Genomic DNA, 21,044 nt, shown 5'->3' on the forward strand with positions numbered 1-21,044 from the left:
TGAGTCAGGTGTGCAGCACAGGACTATAAAAGAGTTTGACGTCGATACTGCGGGTGTGATCGAATACTGGACAGTGCCCCCAGCATAATAAACGTGACTGCAGAACTTTAAGAACATGGTTTTTGATCTGTCATTTTCAAATACCGTTTTGGAATAATTGTTTTTTTTATAATAAATCATCAACTGTTACTAAATTTGGCATCTGTTTTTTTTTAGACCAGAAAATTGTTTGGTGGCGTTTCGTTTGCCCGCTTGTTTACATTCACATTACTCACTCAAACCTTTTTGTTTTCTTTATATATGTATGTACATTCCTAAAATGTTTTCGTTAACATGATAAAGTAAAATTGCATTGCCAACTAGCATCAGGTCAATATTTACATCACACATATCTTTCACAATTAACAATAGTGAGTGCATCAATTCCTTTCTAGCTGACGTCCCTTGGGCACCCAGAAACCTTTGATTGTGGGTTCGAATCCCGGTTCGCCCCGATTATGTTTCTAGGTTTGTCAGCACCATACCCGTGCTCGTTGGTTTCACCGAAGTGGTAAACGTCTGAGACTCGCATTAAGCTGACACGCTGTGATATAACTGTAATACTGTTAAAAGCGGCGTTAAACCGAATTCACTCACTCACTTTCTAGCTGATTTAAGTAAAGGACATTCAATGAAAAAATGATATGAATTTTCACATGGGGTGCCATAGCGGCATTTTGGATCTTCGTTTAAACCTTTTCTAACTGAGTCATATTTTTAATTCACTATCACCATGTCTTAATTTTGTATGTATTATGTTAATTTTCCTTAGACCATATGAGAAATATGATGGAACTTAGATTCATCTTTTCTTAAGCTGGATTTAAATCGAGGGGGGTTTCAATATCCATTATGCTGCCTATGCTGAATAGGTGAGTGAGTGAGTGAGTATGGTTTTACGCCGCAGTTAGCAATATCCCAGCAATATCACGGCGGGGGACACCAGAAATGGGGTTCACACATTTTACCCATGACGGGAATCGAACCCGGGTCTTCGGCGTGACGAGCGAACGCTTTAACCACTAGGCTACCCGACCGCCCCGCTGAATAGGTAAAGTATTCCACAATTTAATAGCGGATGGTATAAATGAGGATTCAGATAACTTTGCACGTAATAAGGTCATAGTTATATCGTGAGCAGCGTTGGTCGCGGTTAGTCCTTGGATCAGTAACTGTGTTCGATTGTTTGACCCTGAGAGTATCTGGGGCTTTGGCCCTGCCCCACACTGAAGCACATGCATGCCACGTGGTATCTCATTGAGCAAGTGTGTGTGTGTGTGTGTGTGTGTGTGTGTGTGTGTGTGTGTGTGTGTGTGTGTGTGTGTGTGTGTGTGTGTGTGTGTGTGTGTGTGTGAGTCTGTGTGTGTGTGTAACTAAAATGTTAAGGGTCTATCATAGTAATGAAGATGTACTTTCATTGTAAGCTTCCCGTATGAGAGAAATATTCAGGTTGTGTACAGCTATCCCCATGCGTTAGAGTTGGGGGAAAGTTTGATTTTGGAGACCCGAGACGGGTCCAGGAAAAACGTCTCAAACTTACTAGGCCCTTGTATTGACCTAGTCTGTCCGTGACATTCCTTCCAGTGGAATCGTGTGATGTATTTGGCCATGTCGGTCATTTGTGAGAGACAGGAGAGTGGAACTGTGATTTGAGTTAGACTGAGTCTGTGCACAATGTATCCTTGGCTAATACATTGGCTAATAATCGGAATATATTGGTGACCTGGATCCAGATTGTGTCCGATTGGTGGAGTTTTCTGTGTCACACTCAATATTCACTTATTTTGCTTGGCCAAATACATGTTAGTTTGCCAGATGGTATTCGAAATTGTGTACATATTGAATAGTTGTAGGTTTTGGAAAAAAATAAATATTCTTAATGGTGAAACTGAGTTAGGACCTTCCTTTTGTTACTTGAGACACTGTGTCATTCGTAACACTTGTCATAAGAGACGACTAACGGGATCGGTCAGGCTCGCTCGATGTCAGACTTGGTTGATGCATGTCATCTATCCCAACTGCGTGGATCGATGCTAATGGCATGTTTGAATACTAAATGTATTCAAACTTTAAATATGTTCAACTTTTAAACAAGTTAAATATGTGAACATGTGTGAATCTGTTTAAATTTTAAACATGTTTACATTATGGGTATGTTTTGTTTAGGTGGTGTTTAGGCTGTGAGACAATAGACCATTTCATGTGTTTAGAAACTTAACGTATTTAGTCATTGATTGCCTCATGTCACGGTAACATGTGTTCTTGTAGCTTCTGCTACACAGCAGATTGACGAAAGGTCGATTGTACAGTCCCATTAACATTCACATTGCAAAAGAAATACCCTGTGAAGGGACGAAATGAGAGGTAATGCTGCAAAAGGGGCTTAATTTGGGCATATTTCTTTTTAAAAAACCCGTCTCTCCTTGCAGATTTGATTTAAGTCATACAAAACCCGCTGTGTCCGTTAACTCAGATGTAATTATGTTCATTTTCTGTCAGTTTGGTCGCTACTTCTAGACCCTTTTGTAATCCTTGTTTTCAGGCTTGTGACATTGTGAATGTCTCTTACAATATGCATAGCCGGGTTGTCTGTTATTTCATAAGCCGATACAGTTTAATTCCCTTATTATTGCGGAACACATCGATTTTCGTGGATTATGTTTAATGGAGTTAACAACTGTTGCGGTTGGTGACTGAAGTAAATGATTTGCTATTTCTAAGGTTAGCTCTGTGGGATTCTGGGTCAAATAAGATCCCCAGTATCCACTGGAGACTAACACGAATGAGTGAGTCGCTTTTAGGTAGATTAAAGTACCATCTTGCCACGATGGTACCACACGTTGCTGACAGTATCAACTGCCCGGTCCAGACTCCATATATACAGGCGTTATAGCTGGAATAACATAAATACCAATAATAATAATAATAATAATAATAATAATAATAATAATAATAATAATAATAAGAAGTGCATTTGTAATGCGCCACATTCCATGCACCAGCGCTACACTATGATTACCCCGTCAATGGATCAGTGAGACTTTCATTCTCAGCTACTTGGGGAGTATACAACCCAAACTGCCTGTGAGGCGCTAGAAAGTTAACAGCCATATTACCATCTCATACTACCGGTACCCACTAACTGCTAGGTGAACAGAGGCACATTTCGAACAAAGTCACCTGCCTGTGGTACATGTGCTTCAGTGTTGGGCAGGCCCTAGAAACACTCAGGTGTTCACCCATCCAACTACTCTCCGTGACCGACGTTGCTTAACTTCACCTGATTTGGGCTCATTGCGCTGTGCAGAGGACCACGTGCCACCACAAAGTGGACAGGCAATAAAAGATGTCAAGTTAATCATTATCTGTATTGTTTTAATTCATTAAATTACAGTACAGAATGCAGGTCATTCAAACTACAAAACACGTAATGTATGCTTGGGACTGAATCAGATTGATTGAATCTATACATATACAACAGTAAGTAATAATATGTTCTAAGAAACCCTACATCCAAAACATGGCTATGTGTGTTTACATAAACACAAATTTCACACATTGCCCATCTCACAAAAAGCCACTGTACAAGAGTTCAGCTGAAACTGTCACACAGAGTGACCTTTGTCCACAGTTTCATATTACAGTAAGCATAGTAACTTTATTCATCAGCTGAAACTGTCACACAGAGTGAACTTTGTCCACAGTTTCATATTACACTAAGCACAGTAACTTTATTCATCAGCTGTTGAAGGGTTGACAAGAGTTCAGCTGAAACTGTCACACAGAGTGACCTTTGTCCACAGTTTCATATTACACTAAGCACAGTAACTTTATTCATCAGCTGTTGAAGGGTTGACACGAGTTCAGCTGAAACTGTCACACAGAGTGACCTTTGTCCACAGTTTCATATTACAGTAAGCATAGTAACTTTATTCATCAGCTGTTGAAGGGTTGACACGAGTTCAGCTGAAACTGTCACACAGAGTGACCTTTGTCCACAGTTTCATATTACACTAAGCACAGTAACTTTATTCATCAGCTGTTGAAGGGTTGACACGAGTTCAGCTGAAACTGTCACACAGAGTGACCTTTGTCCACAGTTTCATATTACACTAAGCACAGTAACTTTATTCATCAGCTGTTGAAGGGTTGACAAGAGTTCAGCTGAAACTGTCACACAGAGTGACCTTTGTCCACAGTTTCATATTACACTAAGCACAGTAACTTTATTCATCAGCTGTTGAAGGGTTGACACGAGTTCAGCTGAAACTGTCACACAGAGTGACCTTTGTCCACAGTTTCATATTACAGTAAGCATAGTAACTTTATTCATCAGCTGTTGAAGGGTTGACACGAGTTCAGCTGAAACTGTCACACAGAGTGACCTTTGTCCACAGTTTCATATTACACTAAGCACAGTAACTTTATTCATCAGCTGTTGAAGGGTTGACACGAGTTCAGCTGAAACTGTCACACAGAGTGACCTTTGTCCACAGTTTCATATTACACTAAGCACAGTAACTTTATTCATCAGCTGTTGAAGAGTTGACACGAGTTCAGCTGAAACTGTCACACAGAGTGACCTTTGTCCACAGTTTCATATTACAGTAAGCATAGTAACTTTATTCATCAGCTGTTGAAGGGTTGACACGAGTACAGCTGAAACTGTCACACAGAGTGACCTTTGTCCACAGTTTCATATTACAGTAAGCATAGTAACTTTATTCATCAGCTGTTGAAGGGTTGATATGAGAAATCGATGAAATGATTCACATCCATATTCTTCATACGGACTGGGTCCCATGTCATGAATAATAATCTATGGAGCCTCTGGGTCTGTGGAACTGGCTCAACTTGGAGATTAAAGCATCTGAGGGTGTGTCTTGAACGATGCTGGAGTCTGCTGTCGTAGTTAAAACAGTTACTACGGACCAGTATGTGGATTGATGCCACTCTGCCTTAGCTAACGGATGTCGCACTTCTCCTTCAAGCCCAATGGTGCTCTCTGTTACCGTACAGTTAAAGGGAAACCAATACAATGATGCCAGTGATGAACCAATACTTGAATCTCGGCTATTTGTCAGTCTTTGCCATCCTTAACTTTTTCAATAGAAATGTCTGATGTTAAGTCACACGCTGCTTCTTTTGAGATGTTGGCCATTCTTGGCGATGATCACGAGCAAGTCGGCAAAACGCAAGATGCTACGAGATACTATGTGACGTCAAAGGGCCGGGAGGGATGGGCGTTGTCGCCTTGGGGGTGGAGGGGGAGGCGGACTTTCTCGTGCTGCAAACAAAAATATGTAAAGGAAGATTATATAAAAATAATATGAGCAGAGTGACTTTCCGAATGGTAAATATCACATGAAGTTCTGTAGGAATAAAAATATGTATTAAATTGGAACATTATACATATGTTATGCCTAATATATACCAATTACGAAACGTGAACACACAGTAATGTTATTCTTAAAATATTCGATGTTTAAGACGTATAATAATTTTTCAGTCAATGAAGTAACTTAAGAAACAGCGTTTCTATCACAAACATGTGTTTATGAATCACAGTCAAACAGTGATGATACCAGATGCACTCTGCATTAATTCAGAATTTGTTTTTTATCATTATAAATGTTTTGAGTTTGAAGGCACTTAGAATCAGTAAGTATAGATTATGCCGCTGTTAGCAATATTCCATCAATATCAAGACGGGAGACACCAGGAATGGGCTTCACACATTGTACCCATGTAGGGAACAAACCCGTGCTCACGGCGTGACGAGCGAACGCTTTAACCACTAGGCTATCCCACCGCCCCGTTATACATAAGCAGTGAATGGTGTATTTATATCATTACAGATTTATGCAACCTGTCATTGATAAGGAAATATGCCACATATGGTCGTTCGTGGTCACAGCTGTGCGATAACATTTCAAATTAAAACAAAATTAAACTTTTGTTGAAATGGTTCGATTGAAGCATAGAAATATGAATCACCTTTCTTCTATGGTAGTTTTAGAATGTCCGTACGACGTGCGTTGTGAATGTAGTTTTATTATTGACTTCCTAAACAAAGTAATACCCATTTTTCTGGCTCGCCCGACTGTCTATTTGTCATTTGTTTCGTCGTCCGAACTAGCTTCACCTACTTCTTCACCAATGATAGCACCTCCATTTGTTTAAGAATTTCAAATAAGAATTTCAATCCGGCCAATCACATTAAAAAAACTATTCATGGGGCATGACGCAAACATTTGTGTTCAAAATGTAATGACATTTGGTATCTATTTCGTTAACAGTTGGACACACATGTTCTTTTTCCTCGCAATACTTTAGTTTGTTTGCTTGTTGTTTAACGACGCACTCAACAATATTCCAGCCATATGATGGCGGTCTGTAAATAATCAAGCCTGGACCAGATAATCCAGTGATGATATCATGAGCATTTATCTACGCAACTGGGACACGATGACATGCATTAACCAAATATGCGAGTCTGACCACCCAATCCCTTAAGGCGCACCTTACGACAAGCATGGGTTGCTGAAGACCGATTCTAATCCGGATCTTCATGGGCACCGCAATGTTTTTAACATGGACATTGTTCTGACCTTTCTGTTTTGTTTATGCTCTTAAGTTACCTCAATGCTGTACACGAGGCTTTGTGAAAGACTCTCCTAAAGGGGCGGTCGGGTAGCCTAGTGGTTAAAGCGTTCGCTCGTCACACCAAAGACCCGGGTTCGATTCCCGACATGGGTACAATGTGTGAAGCCCATTTCTGGTGTCCCCCCGCCGTGTTATTGCTGGAATATTGCTAAAAGCGGCGTAAAACCATACTCACTCACTCACTCACACACACACTCACACACACGTGGCTTTGTGAGCTACTTCCCTAAAATTACCAGACTGAACCTCCTAATGTAGGGTCTTTTTTTCATCACATATTAATTTGTTAAAATAATTAATATTTACGTGTTTTAGTCTTTAGTATTAATGCAGAAATCATTTGAATATCAATACTGACAACGACCTTTCCTGAGCTACAGTGCCGTGGCACTATTTTGGGTAAAATTATATAAACAACAGATAATTTCTGTGTCTAGGTCATCAAGCAGACGAATATATTCCTCAGGGAGCTGATAGTACAATGTACACGCAGTGATCTTGTTTAGAGTATTATTCATTTTGTGCGCAACCCCGAGTGACATTTTCTACAAATTAGTGATGATGATGTTCACGACGAAAAGGCAATGATGATGAGTGAGTGAGTTTGGTTTAACGCCGCTTTGAACAGTATTCCAGTTATATCATGGCGTGTCAGCTTGATGTGGGAGGAAATCCCGAAGTGATGCAGGTCTCAAACATTTACTGCGCTTGGGAAACCCACGATCGCGGTAAGGTGCAGACAAACCTATAAACATAACCGCTGCCAACCAGGATTCCATCCAACGATCACAGGTCATCTGGGCCATCCGTGCCCCCATCCATGATGAAAATAAGAATAGAAATACAGTATATGACGTACGTTGCTTGGCAACAAGAGCACTTGGGTAAGTCTTTTTGCACGGCGTGTAGGGCTCGGGTGACGGCAACTCGCGGATTCCGTGAAATCTGAATCTAGCTTCGAAATCTGAAACAAGAATCAATAAGATAATTCATATATATATATATTTGTACGTGTCTCTACTTGTACCCAATAGACGCTGACCAGTTATTACATATCGATTGTTTTTCGTTTCACCAAGCACTCTGCATTGACTTGACGAGTTTTCGAAAATGATTCCAATAATAACTTGCCAGAATAGGACCAGAAAAGGTAAGTTGGGTTTTATGTGAACGGACGTCTGAATGACAAGTCTAACTGGAGTAATAGTTACCTGATATATCTGGTACAGATCTAGATACCGGTCGACGTGTTCTCTCAGGCAATGGCGGTGGGACTGTAGAATTCACTGACAGTAGCTTGGCCATCTGTAATAAGTTTATCGCAACATTATTTGTTTGTTTGTTGTTAACGCCATACTCAGTAATATTCAATCTATATGACATCAGTCTTTAAATAATCTAGTCTGGACCAGACAATCCTAGTGTTGACATCGTGAACATCGATCTACGCAATTGGGATACGATGACATGCATCAAACAAGTCGGGAAGTCTGACCACCTGATCCCGTTTGTCGCATGGGTTACACATTTTAACCCGGATGTTGACAGGGTCGCCGTGTTATTCAACTCATGAACAATGTCCTTCATTCGGCTTATAAACCTTTTCATTGGGATCGCTATTAATTAACAGACTTCTTTCTATAGGCATTAAAACCTAATGTGAGGTTTTACTTTCTAGTCGGGTTAAATCTCATAAACAGGGACGTTGTAATGTCCCTGGGATTTTATATTATGTCCTGGGTATTATATTAATATAACATCCGTTCAGATTGTAACATATAATGAAATGTAAAATCAACCGACAAATGTGTTCTTTTTATTCCCGAGGATCGATCTCGTAACCTTCATATTAGTAGCCCAGTGAGTGTACCACGAGGTTACAGAGATGTTGATAAACCGCCCTGGTTTTTAGAATGTCCTTTTCAACATCCGTACGCCAGCAACAGATATTTTACGGGCGTTTCCTGAGGTTCATGGAAAGAATGTTCGAAACATGAAAATGTTGATAAATGTTGTTTTAAGTTTCTTTTTTCGGTTTATAAGCATGGAAAAACACTTCGCCCCCTTGGTTTTTCCCTCTCCCCAGGGCATGCTCTGTCTACCAAAACCTCGTGAGCGTGTTTTCTCCAATACTTCCTGACTGTAACTGAAACCAGGGTCAAGGTTTGGAACAAGTTCGTATCCAAAAATAGACATGGCTTTTCCCTCTCCCTGTCAGCCTCTGGTGTCCACATTTCACAACTTTGGAGGTACAGTCGAGCATTTGGTCTTTCCACCAAGATTTCAAAGAGCGTCACAAGACTCTTGCTCAGAAGTTGTTTGATCAAGGTTACAACATTCCATGCTTTCAACAGATATGGTAGACATTTGGAGGACATTTCCAATTTCCAATTGACGCATCAGTGACAAGAATGATGTCTCAAGCAGTTCCCTATTTTGACTTGTACCATATGGTCCCGTATTTTTCAGGTGAACAATTGACTTTCCTTTGCATGTGTGTGTGATGGGTGCCACCGGTGGGACAAGATACGCACACCTTTTCGCGAATACCTGGTGTGATCTCAATTGGATAGTGATTCATAAACACATGCTCTCGATATAGTTGGAATAGTACAATCGACTCTGCTTTCAGCAGAAATTCCTTTAATGTTTTATATTTACTGACTTTGGATATCACTTGTTTGATAACGGTGGTAAAATCTACACGGAAATGCCTCTACGATTTTAATAAAGAAGCTGATTATCCACACTGTCTTGTCAATGGATCACCTAACTTATTTTATTCCACTGTGATTTCAAAACGCAATGTGTGTCTTGCATTACTGTCTTCAAATCCGGCCAGTGTTACAACAGTCACCTGCTTGTATTAATTTAACATCAGTCACCTGCTTGTATCAGTGTAACATCGGTCACCTGTTTGTATCAGTGTAACATCGGTCACCTGTTTGTATCAGTGTAACATCGGCCACCTGCTTGTATCAGTGTAACATCGGTCACCTGTTTGTATCAGTGTAACATCAGTCACCTAATTGTATCAGAGTAACATCGGCCACCTGCTTGTATCAGTGTAACATCAGTCACCTGTTTGTATCAGTGTAACATCAGTCACCTAATTGTATCAGTGTAACATAGGTCACCTGTTTGGATCAGTGTAACATCGGTCACCTGTTTGTATCAGTGTAACATCAGTCACCTAATTGTATCAGTGTAACATCGGTCACCTGTTTGTATCAGTGTATCACCGGTCACCTGCTTGTATCAGTGTAACAGCAGTCACCTGCTTGTTCAACTTCTTTCAAGATGTTTTTAATTATTTTAACAACCATTTGAGACTAATAACATTATACATGGTGCTGCACGTATTATGACAAAATACTAGGACATCACCTAAACACATACACTACAGACAGACCCGGAAGCAGCCATACGCGCATTCTGATTGGTTTGTTTTCCAACACGTTATCGATAAATCGACGAGTTCTCGGGTCACGGAAAGGAGCGAGTGGTGACGAACGGTCTCTGTAGTTTCAAGTATATAAACGGTGACGGCATGAAGTATTTGGTGTCAGAGGGCATATTATATCACATTGTGTGTCCACACGATTTGACTCAAGGAGGAAACTGTTGTCGAGTTTCCTTTCCGCGACTTAAATTTCCTCTGTTTTTCCCTGATGAACTTAAAGGCCATGCCGAAACTCCAAGCTCAAACTTAATAAAATTATATAAGCAGAAGGGGCTCTTTCTGTATAATATAGACTTCCATGGTAAATTTAAGTAATTTCGTTAATTTTGTGACTACTTTTTCGTGTAAATGGTTTTAAGTGAATGCACCGTTATGAGTTCTGGTAAACTGCTATAGTAACGCCATCATGTCTTTAAACAGATGAATAATCGTTGGTGTCAAATACTACGTATATCGAACTTTCATCACAGTGTATAAAGTTCTCAAACTTTCGATCAAATTCCAAGCTGTTTCTACGTGGCTCCTTCCTTGATGTGGAAGGTTGGTCCTGGTGTGGTCTGTCATAAGCAGAGTTGTCTCTCTTAGGTGTGTCAGGATCTTATATTATGTTATGTCATATTATGTTGTATCCCCGTGGAATTCCCTTTTAGCACGTCCACACGTGTGGATACCACGGATACATGTCACGGGCAGTCGTGAACCCGGCTTAAACGGCCATTGTACCTCATCATTAACAAAAGGCGTGATAAAATAGCTGGGTCATCGCCGGTGCGTGAACTTTAGATGCCATACACAATGAACTTACTTCACTTACCTACCCGTGAAGATCCGGGGTAGAATTGGTCTCCATCAACCCATGCTTGTCTTAAGAGGCGACTATGCTTGTTGTAAGAGGCTACTAACGGGATCGGGTGGTCAGGCTCGCTGACTTGGTTGATGCATGTCATCGTATCCCAATTGCGTAGATCGATGCTTATCATTTCAATGACTGGATTACTGGTCCAGACTCGATTATTAACAGACCGCCGTCATATGTCGGGAATATTGCTGAGTGTGGCGTTAAACAACAAACAAACAAACCTAGCAGAAGGTTTTCAACACTCAAGTTTTAGGTTAATCTGTCATTGATGAGGGAGGCGGGCCGGTTGATCGCTGGTTGATCGCGGGTTGATCGCGGGCCGGTCGCGGGTTGGTGAAAGGTTGGTTGCGGGTCATTGGTCTTTCACAATACGTATATATGATAACAATGTTACCACAATGACGTGCATTCAGCATCTTGTGAATATATACGGCTATATTAAAGTGATGTTACAATGAAAACGACAACACCCTATCCATATAAAAAAGCCAAAGACAATCATAATCAAAGAGGCCACAAGCCTATCATACTCAGTCAAACACTGAAGCCACAAGCCTATCATACTCAGTCAAACACTGAAGCCACAAGCCTATCATACTCAGTCAAACACTGAAGCCACAAGCCTATCATACTCAGGCAAACACTGAAGCCACAAGCCTATCATACTCAGTCAAACACTGAAGCCACAAGCCTGTCATACTCAGTCAAACACTGAAGCCACAAGCCTATCATACTCAGTCAAACACTGAAGCCACAAGCCTATCATACTCAGTCAAACACTGTACTGTTGAAGATGAAGGGACAAACGAAATACTTCGTATAATCCGAGGTTCGACACAACCTAAAATGATGAATAAAGAATGAATACTCTAGGACCATGAGAGAACCGTAAGTTCGACACATCATGATTCAACACAACGGTGTTTGACTGTAGTTGATAGAGAGCTACACGGGTGGCCCAGTCGTCTAAGGCGCCGCGATTCGCTGTGCAGAGTTGCGTCCCATGGACACGCCAGAAACCTGTGATTGTGGGTTCGAATCCTAGTTCGACCCGATTATGTTTCTAGGTTTGTCAGCACCATACCCATGCTCGTGGGTTTCACCGAAGTGATAAACGTCTGATACCTGCATCACTTCGGGCTTTCCTCCCACATTAAGCTGACACGCCGCGATATAACTTGAATACTGTTAAAAGCGGCGTTAAAACACACAACTCACTCACTCACTCACTAATAGAGAGCTAAACTGTGAACCGAACTACACACGGAAGAATACAAAGCTGAACGAGATGATAATTTAAACAATACGAGTACGTCTTCTCTGAAAACAAAAGTAACCGTCATTGCATTTTAGCTGTCTTATTGAGGATTCTATAATGTTTTGAGAAATTAAACATTCTCTGCTTAGCTTTATTTACACATATGTTTCTATGGCGCAAAGTAATTTGCCATTCGAAATCTCCAGCAGTTTGAAATGGAAAGAGCGTGTGTGACTTGTTTGCTTTTCCAATAGGCCGACACCACAGCATCAAACTGTTGTTAGTTTCGCAATTTGTTTCAAATAGTTCATATCTCCATTCTTATTGCTATTTTTCAGTTTGCAATAAATGCACAGTTACGTTTTCTTATGCATGAGTATGAAAACCACATCATTATGAATCTTTGTTCAGAGGTCGATGTCATGGGCAGGTCTTGGACATATACGAATAAAGGTTGTACTTACATTAGAAATAAAAGAAAAAGCCAATTTGAGCTGAGCACCGTATTGCCTTTTAGTAGAATATTAGTCTTCTCTGCCCAGTTTAACTTGCCATGGCATGCTGTGAGAATTAACAGGCAAATATGATATGCATTAAATAGCATTATGACGCTTAATGTCAGATAAAGTATTACATACGGGGTATCTAATAACCTACCACTTTATTTATAAGGAAGTATTTGCAAGCGAGCACTTGTTGAACTCGTATTTCATTATGAAAGACCATTCCCTTATTTCCGTCCCCGTTCTCATGTATACTTCATGGATAATATCCTATGACTGTTATGATTTATCATCATAATATGGAGCTATGATACACTGAATCGTCGATGATGTTCCGTTCCATAACGTAACAATACGTAACCAGTGTTACCGAGTTGCCGTGGCAATTGACAATACAGTAAACTACGGTTCTAACGAACACGCTTATAACGAACTGATGGATATAACGAACTTACTTTTTTGGACCCGACTATTTGCTGTAGTTATACTTATATATGCTTATAACGAACTACGGTTATAACGAACTAAAATTAGTAGTCCCTTTGAGTTCGTTATAACCGTAGTTTACTGTATATAGGAATCTCTGTGTCCGATCATAATGTTTCTCATATTACTCTCACGTGGCCCAGCCTTTAATGCAAGCTATGGCCCACCTGAACAGTAGTGGTATACTTATTTATCATATAATGGGTAGGTTTCTCGGCAGGATACAGCCAACGGATAAAAACGATATCCGTTGTTGTCATATGCGGATAGAGATGCAAATATCAAAGGTCAAGTAGGACTACTTTCGCTGTTTATAAACAAACATGGCGTCGCCCTCGTCATTCGGCGATCGAGTCAGAATTAACCATCGGGAATCTGGATAAACTACAGGGATAATTGCTATCATTATCAAAAGAACACACTCTAATATACTGAAAATCAGTGTCTAAATGTGACGTAGCTAAGGCATTATATAAGTTTTGGCAACTTTGGAGATATAAATTTCGAAACAATTTTGCGAAGGGACGAGGCCTAGCCAAGCGGGATCAGTAGCCATATCTGTGCTTGTAGACCTCTGCGACTTAAAACTTTCTCCACAAAATAAAGTAGTTGGATTTTGCCGAAATATGTTTGAATTATTACCTTGTTTCGTTTAGTCGCTGTGTGTACATCTGACTACACTTCTTAACGTTATAAGAGGACAGACCGACTGTCAACAACGTCTGACCGTGGCCGTGACGTCTCATAGACTAGGGCTAGAGTAGCTTCCCTTTGACAAAGGGCAGTTACTCCAGCGGACAGACCGAAGGATTGCCGCGAAAGGCAATTAAAAACAACTGTTGTTTTGCGTATATGTCGCTTCACCACTGTATAAGAAACAGATTTCAGTTGGAACTATATTAGCTACTGTCACTGTCCGACTGACACATCACATGTGACGTAATAAATATTAATGCGCCCATTCCAGGAAAACTCGCAATATTTCGGTAACGTTTGTGAGAGAGGGGAAGCGATTTTAAGGCACGGAATTAAAGAAAGACATTATATGATAAAACAAGGCTCGATAAATACAATGTTTATTCCTAATGCAGGATATTTACCATCCCCAAACACACTCGCGTGATAACCTCTATTTATTATGAAGAATTGTACAGATGCTGTATCACACATCTTTAAAATCAACTCATAAGGAATGGGTTTAAGAAAGAGGTTGGTTTAAAACACCTATCAAACGCTGTCAGGCTAGGGTTCAAAGGTGACGCATGATCAATCTCATTAAAATCAGACCTTAGTTCTGGCTACCACTTAACAAAGATCTGAAGACATCCCATTAGGGGTCACGTCAGAACGACCTTTCATCCGACCAATCACTGCGTCGCTTACCAGATTATGAAATTGACAGTCGGAATGTGATTTCTAATCATGCAATGTCGAAAACTTTAACACGGGGTATTCCAAACGATAGATACGGGTTTAACGACTGAATCCTTACAATCTAGACCATCTATTAGCCATTCCAGAATGTTTTTTTGTTCAGGTTTCAAATTTGTAATCGAGAATTTGTCAAAATATGTTTCGAAGCGTAGTTGCCAATTTGAAATTAGCACGAGAAAGCTGCCTTCTGAATGGTCAATCCATTGGTCGGTCAAAGTTCGCGCAAGGTCGGTCTGACGTGACCCCTAATGGGATGTCCTCAGATCTTTGTTTAGCGGTAGCGAGAACTAAGATCTGGTTTTAATGGGATTGACTCATGATCAACCCGGTATTTGGGACATATGAGTGAGTGAGATGGATTTTACGTCGCTTTTAGCAATATTCCAGCAATATCACTGCGGGGGGCACTAGGAATAGGCTTCACACATTCTATCCATGGGGGGGTCGACGTCTGGGCGGGACGAGCGAACGCTTTTATCACGAGGCTACCCCGCCGCCACTGGGACATTTAAAGGCGTACAAAGCCTGGTCTGGAGTGAGTGAGTGTGGTCTAACGTCGCTTATTTTCAGCAATATTCCAGCAATATCACGGCGGGGAACATCAGAAATGGGCTTCACACATTGGAACCATGTGGGGAATCGAACCTGGGTAATCGGCTTGATGAGCGAACGCTTTAACCACTAAGCTACCCCACCGCCCCTCCTGGTCTATAGACTCTCCTTCACTGATTAAATGACGAGCTATAGTTATTAATTAGGGGGCACGGGTGGTCCAGTCGTCTAAGGCGCCGCGATTCACTGTGCAGAGTTGCGTCCCTTGGCACGCCAGAAACCTATGATTGTGGGTTCGAATCCCGGGTCGCCCCGATTATGTTTCTAGGTTTGTCAGCACCATACCCGTGCTCGTGGGTTTCACCGAAGTGGTAAACGTCTGATACCTGATACGTCTGATACACGCCGCGATATGACTGGAATACTGTTAAAAGCGGCGTAAAACCCAACTCACTCACTCACTCACTAGTTATTAATTAACCACGCTTATTAATTGTCTCCATTCTTATGTTAATGATTAATGACTATGGTTTCTGGAAGATTTTAGAAAGCTGTAACCCCTCCCAACGCCCACTGCATACTGACTATGCAATCGTATCCTGTTAACTCCAACTTTCAAAATCTTAAGCGCATGAAACGATATATAATCCTTGCACGGATGTCATCGGTTTCCATATCATTCTCCCTTACAACTGAAGTACTCCACGCTCAAGTGACACGTGAAGCCTGGTGCATATTGAGATAACACAAAGGTTGTCTATAAATACAGCGACTTACCCTGTGCACATGGAATATACACGAACTATGCATTCTATTTACTTCAGACATAACACCTTAGACGTGTCGCGTTGCATAACACTGTCTCTTTCATACCTGGCGGTATATTCAATGTTCATCAGCCGAGCACAATTGGGCTCATGCTCTCTGCACGGAATACATCGAGACGTGCACCAACTCAACAGATACATCCGAGTCTAAAAGAGGCAATATAAATAATATATGTGTACATATATTCAAGGCTGACGCTAATCGAAACGTCTTATTCTGTAGCAGTTGTTTATACACAAAAATTATCGGAGTTGTTATATCGCGACCGTACGAAATACATTCCATTGCAACTGATTGACAGCCATGGCCCACATGACTGACAGAAATACGTGACACAGTAATGTACATCGACATGTCTGAGAAGTGATGGATACGACATCCCAAACTCATGCATGACAGTGAATGGGGTGGATAGTTTTACTCACCTTGTCAATATGGAGATATTCCGACCCTATCCAGTTGTCAGTCATACCATTATGAAACTGGGGTATTTCGTTTCATGATATATATTTATCCTAACTTTCCGAAACAATAACTTTCTGTAAATCCCATTTCCCCGAGATAGCAGTGTGCAAGGGCGCATGTGCAGTGTAGATATGCAAGTGTCAATATACTCCAACCAGGAAGTAATATAAGAGCTCGCATTATCAATGACATGTCCAAGCCGAAGGCATACGATAAGAATTTGACGTCTATTCTCGATAAGGGCTCGTGGACCGGAGGGCTGGAATGGGATACTGTATAATTAACACCTCTAAAGTTGCATTGCCTGTTTGGTGTTTAGTGAAGCGGAGCGTTCTGGTATACGGCAGAAATTGAAGATCGTATTCATGTGACGTAAGTTCATGAGTAGGAGATGACTAGGACATTTGTGTATGTTCCTGGGCCGAAGCGCTTTCGGTTGAGGAGGAAGTAGTGATTGCTGGTTTGATTAATCTCACTGCCCCAAGTGCCGCTACTTAGATTTATTAATCATTCGTGTTTCTTGCTGGGTTGGCCAAATAGATTATTAAAAGCTCTATGATTCATTAGCTGATATCTTGTAGGTGGAGTTACAATATTATCAATTTGATATATATATCTCTAAGTGTCGATCAATTTATCACCCTGATAACCAATCTTATTAAAATCAGATTTCTTTACCCCAAAAAGAAAAAAACAATCTCTTGTGCCTGACAACAATACTTTCCGTGATAATAGCAGATTCTTTTTGTTTCTTGTTGAACACCACACTCAATATTCAAGTTATTTAACGGCGGGTTGTACATAATCGAGGCTGGACCAGACAATCCGGTGATTGACATCATGAGCGTCGATCTTCAAAAACTTGTATACGATGATACACTATCATCCAAGTTGGCGACTACCTGATCCACATGACAGAGCTTGCTGGGGGACCATTATTCTTACCCGAAATCCAAATACAAATGATTTCAAGCTTGTGAAATTAGAAAGACTCTGCTAAAATATTATTATGATCAGATATTATAACGTTATGCCCTTTGAGGGGAAACGCAGCTCAAAGTCCTTGTTAATCTACCTACATCTTCCCGAGGCAAGAGAGTTAACTGACTATAAAAGTCCAGTTTCCACGACTGGACTTTTAAGGTCAGTTAACTCTCTTGCCTTAGGAAGATGATCTACCTACTGAAGGGACATCAATACTCTACGGCTACTTTTGTTCGCCGTGTAGAGTTGCGTCCCTTAGGCATGCAGGGCATCGGATCCCGGTTCGTGCTGCGTATGTTTCTAGGTTTGTCAGCACCATGCTCGTGGTCGTTGGTTTCACCAAAGTGGTAGTCGTCTGCGATGCCGGGGATCCGGGGTAGAATAGGTCTTCAGAAACCCATGCTTGCCATAAAAGGCGACAGCATGTAAGAGGCTACTAACGGGTGGTCGGGCACGCTGACTTGGTTGATGCATGTCATCGTATCCCAATTGCGTGGACCGAAGCTCATGATGTCAATAAACTGGAATGTATGGTCCAGACTTGATTATTTACAGACCGTCATCATATGTCTGGAATATTGCTGAGTGCGGCGTTAAACAACAAACGAACGAACGAACGAACGTCTACGATGCCAGGGATCCCCTACAACCTCTAGCTGATATAATTGGAATTCTGTCCAAAGAGGCGTTAAACCATCTCACTCATTCACCTACTACTACATGTTTTTTTGGTTTGGTTTGTTGTTTAACGCCGCCCTCAGCAATATTCCAGCTATATGACGGCTACATGTACTGAAAGAATTAACATATGTATTCGAATCGAAACCTTGCTATCATCCGGTGTGTGATTGTATGTATACAATTTTCTAGATTTTATGGTTATACCACTGGGTGAGTTCTTTAACAAGATTAGCCAAATAGTCTATATATCTTAGACGGTATTATGTTTGAAGGTAGAGGTACATTCTCTCGACCAACTGTTTCTTGGAACTACTGTTTCATGGAACTACATCCATTTGTTAAGTGGAGTCATGCTATTGCAACATTCACAACACACTTCCTTTCTTCACCTTTATTCCTACACACCGGCCCTACTCCTATACAGGGGAGTATCGCGCTTTTGTAGAAGCCTTGACTTGGCGAGAGTTAACTGACTGTGTGTGAGAGTCAACTGATCCTGTGTGAGAGTCAACAGATCCTGTGTGAGAGTAAACTGATCCCGTGTGAGTCAACTGATCCTGTGTGAGTCAACAGATCCCGTGTGAGTGTCAAGTGATCCTGTGTGAGAGTCAACTGATCCTGTGTGAGAGTCAACTGATCCTGTGTGAGAGTCAACTGATCCTGTGTGAGAGTCAACTGATCCCGTGTGAGTGTCAACTGATCCTGTGTGAGTCAGCTGATCCCGTGTGAGAGTCAACTGATCCCATGTGAGAGTCAGCTGATGCTGTGTGAGAGTCAACTGATCCCGTGTGAGAGCCAACTGATCCCGTGTGAGAGTCAACTGATCCTTTGTGAGAGTCAACTGATCCTGTTTGAGAGCTAACTGATCCCGTGTGAGTCAACTGATCCCGTGTGAGCGTCAGCTGATCCTGTGTGAGAGTCAACTGATCCTGTGTGAGAGTCAACTGATCCCGTGTGAGAGTCAACTGATCCCGTGAGAGTCAGCTGATCCCTTGAGAGAGTCAACAGATCCTTTGTGAGAGTCAACTGATCCTGCGTTAGTTAACTTACTGTGTGTGAGAGTCAACTGATCCTGTGTGAGTCAGCTGATCCCGTGTGAGAGTCAACTGATCCTGTGTGAGACAACCGATCCCGTGTGAGAGTCAGCTGATCATGTGTGAGAGTCAACTGATTCTGTGTGAGAGTCAACTGATCCCGTGTGAGAGTCAACTGATCCTGTGTGAGTCAACTGATCCTGTGTGAGAGCCAACTGATCCCGTGTGAGAGTCAACTGATCCTGTGTGAGAGTCAGCTGATCCTGTGTGAGAGTCAACTGATCCTGTGTGAGAGCCAAATGATCCCGTGTGAGAGTCAACTGATCCCTTGTGAGTGTCAGCTGATCCTGTGTGAGAGTCAACTGATCCTGTGTGAGAGTCAACTGATCCCATGTGAGAGTCAACTGATCCTGCGTGAGAGTCAGCTTATCCTTTGAGAGAGTCAACTGATCCTGTGTGAGAGTCAACTGATCCTGTGTGAGTCAACTGTTCCTGTGTGAGTCAGCTGATCCCGTGTGAGAGTCAACTGATCCCGTGTGAGAGTCAGCTGATCCTGTGTGAGAGTATGGTATTAACATTTTATAACAGGCGTGGGGGTAACGCTTCAGAATCATACGAAGGAGGCTACACCAATATTTTGACACCTACTGAAACAGATTATACACAGATTAAAAGGCCAGCTTCGCCCCCCAAAAGACCCTTGTTTGTGCTTGTTTTCCCAGTTTCAAAACATCTTTCCAAAAAATGAACTTTGTGCATTTGCTATAGATTCTCTGTATATATGACCCAATATTTCAAATAAAGCAACATTTGTCTTCAAAGATATAGCTGGATAAATTTTCATAAGTTGAAATAACAGAAAACATAACTTTCTGGCATGTAATGAAATAGTGTCGCCAGCTTTAACACAAGCAGATTAACCAAGAAGAAAATGTAATCCCTCAGGTATTTATAATGTGAAGTTGCTCACATTTTTACAGATTTATATAACATTTTTTCCACCTTTTTTTAGATACCCACTATTTCTGAAAACAGTAATATTTGATTTGTCCATATTTACCTCCATTGCCCATTTATTTCTAAATAATTCAAATATCGTAGGACATCATCATTTGCAATGAGCAGCCGCTGAATTGTTTTAATAACTTCCACTTACAAAAATGTCCCTGCATTCACTTGCCTCAATTTCAGACACTAATTGATTGATAAAGAGGATAAACAATACTGGGCTCAACATATAGCCCTGTCTTACACAACAAGAAGTGTTAAAAACATCCGATCTACAGTTACTAATGTAGCACAACAGACAAAACGGTCTATGGTTTCAGCAATTTTAATAATAAGGACTCCCTATATGCTGGTACTACTAACGGTTAGCAAGGGCGTGGCAGAGAGTGTGAGAGGGGCTATGGGCAGTTTCAGGCGTGACCAAGTGTGACTAGAGCTCGTCCCAGTGTGCTGGCCTTCTGAGCGATGAGTCGACTGTTAGCTGTTGGCAGTTGGCTTATGCCGTTTTTTCTGGACTGCTCTGTCGGTCTCGTCCTGTTCCGTGTTCAGCGCCCTTCTCTGCCTCTCTCTCTCTCTGCCGACTTCACTGACGGTGCTGTTTATATAGGGGTTTCTTAGCTGATTGGCTGTGACCCTCAAATCTTTAGGGGTGTCAAAACAAGTTCGTGGTACAATAAACTGGAAACTCTTGGTCAGCAACTGTCGATCTATGACCATCACCTGGTCATTAAATACAAGAACGCACGGAGGGTGTCTCCTTTCCTACCATGGGTCAGTAACTGTT

The 21,044-nt window shown here is 41.4% G+C and overlaps 2 protein-coding genes across 2 annotated transcripts; both read right to left on the bottom strand.

Moving 5' to 3' along the window:
• Positions 1–3,447: 3,447 nt before the first annotated feature.
• On the bottom strand, positions 3,448–16,693 carry LOC139459714 (WAS/WASL-interacting protein family member 1-like). The gene is made up of 4 exons (XM_071241363.1): positions 16,514–16,693; positions 7,917–8,010; positions 7,565–7,669; positions 3,448–5,326 (listed from the first exon to the last, which is right to left on the bottom strand). Exons 1-4 carry the CDS (start codon positions 16,556–16,558, stop codon positions 5,262–5,264), a joined length of 309 nt encoding a protein of 102 aa, XP_071097464.1. The 5' UTR covers positions 16,559–16,693; the 3' UTR covers positions 3,448–5,261.
• A 2,675-nt stretch (positions 16,694–19,368) lies between these two features.
• Positions 19,369–20,318, bottom strand: LOC139454155 (alpha-(1,3)-fucosyltransferase FucT-like). The gene is made up of 2 exons (XM_071235691.1): positions 20,313–20,318; positions 19,369–19,704 (listed from the first exon to the last, which is right to left on the bottom strand). The coding sequence occupies exons 1-2, from the start codon at positions 20,316–20,318 to the stop codon at positions 19,369–19,371; spliced, it is 342 nt and encodes a 113-aa protein (XP_071091792.1).
• Positions 20,319–21,044: the final 726 nt, after the last annotated feature.

Source organism: Haliotis cracherodii, unplaced genomic scaffold, assembly GCF_022045235.1.
Source record: "Haliotis cracherodii isolate W230 unplaced genomic scaffold, xgHalCrac1.p SCAF_1, whole genome shotgun sequence".
NCBI lineage: Eukaryota > Metazoa > Mollusca > Gastropoda > Lepetellida > Haliotidae > Haliotis > Haliotis cracherodii.

Excerpts from the sequence above, each read along its gene's own strand:
- LOC139459714 (XM_071241363.1), bottom strand. The coding sequence starts at position 16,558 with ATGACTGACAACTGGATAGGGTCGGAATATCTCCATATTGACAAG. Across the intron at positions 7,670-7,916 it reads ATCTGTACCAGATATATCAG|ATTTCGAAGCTAGATTCAGA; the intron begins GTAACTATTACT and ends TTCTTGTTTCAG. Across the intron at positions 5,327-7,564 it reads TGCTCTTGTTGCCAAGCAAC|CACGAGAAAGTCCGCCTCCC; the intron begins GTACGTCATATA and ends TTTTGTTTGCAG.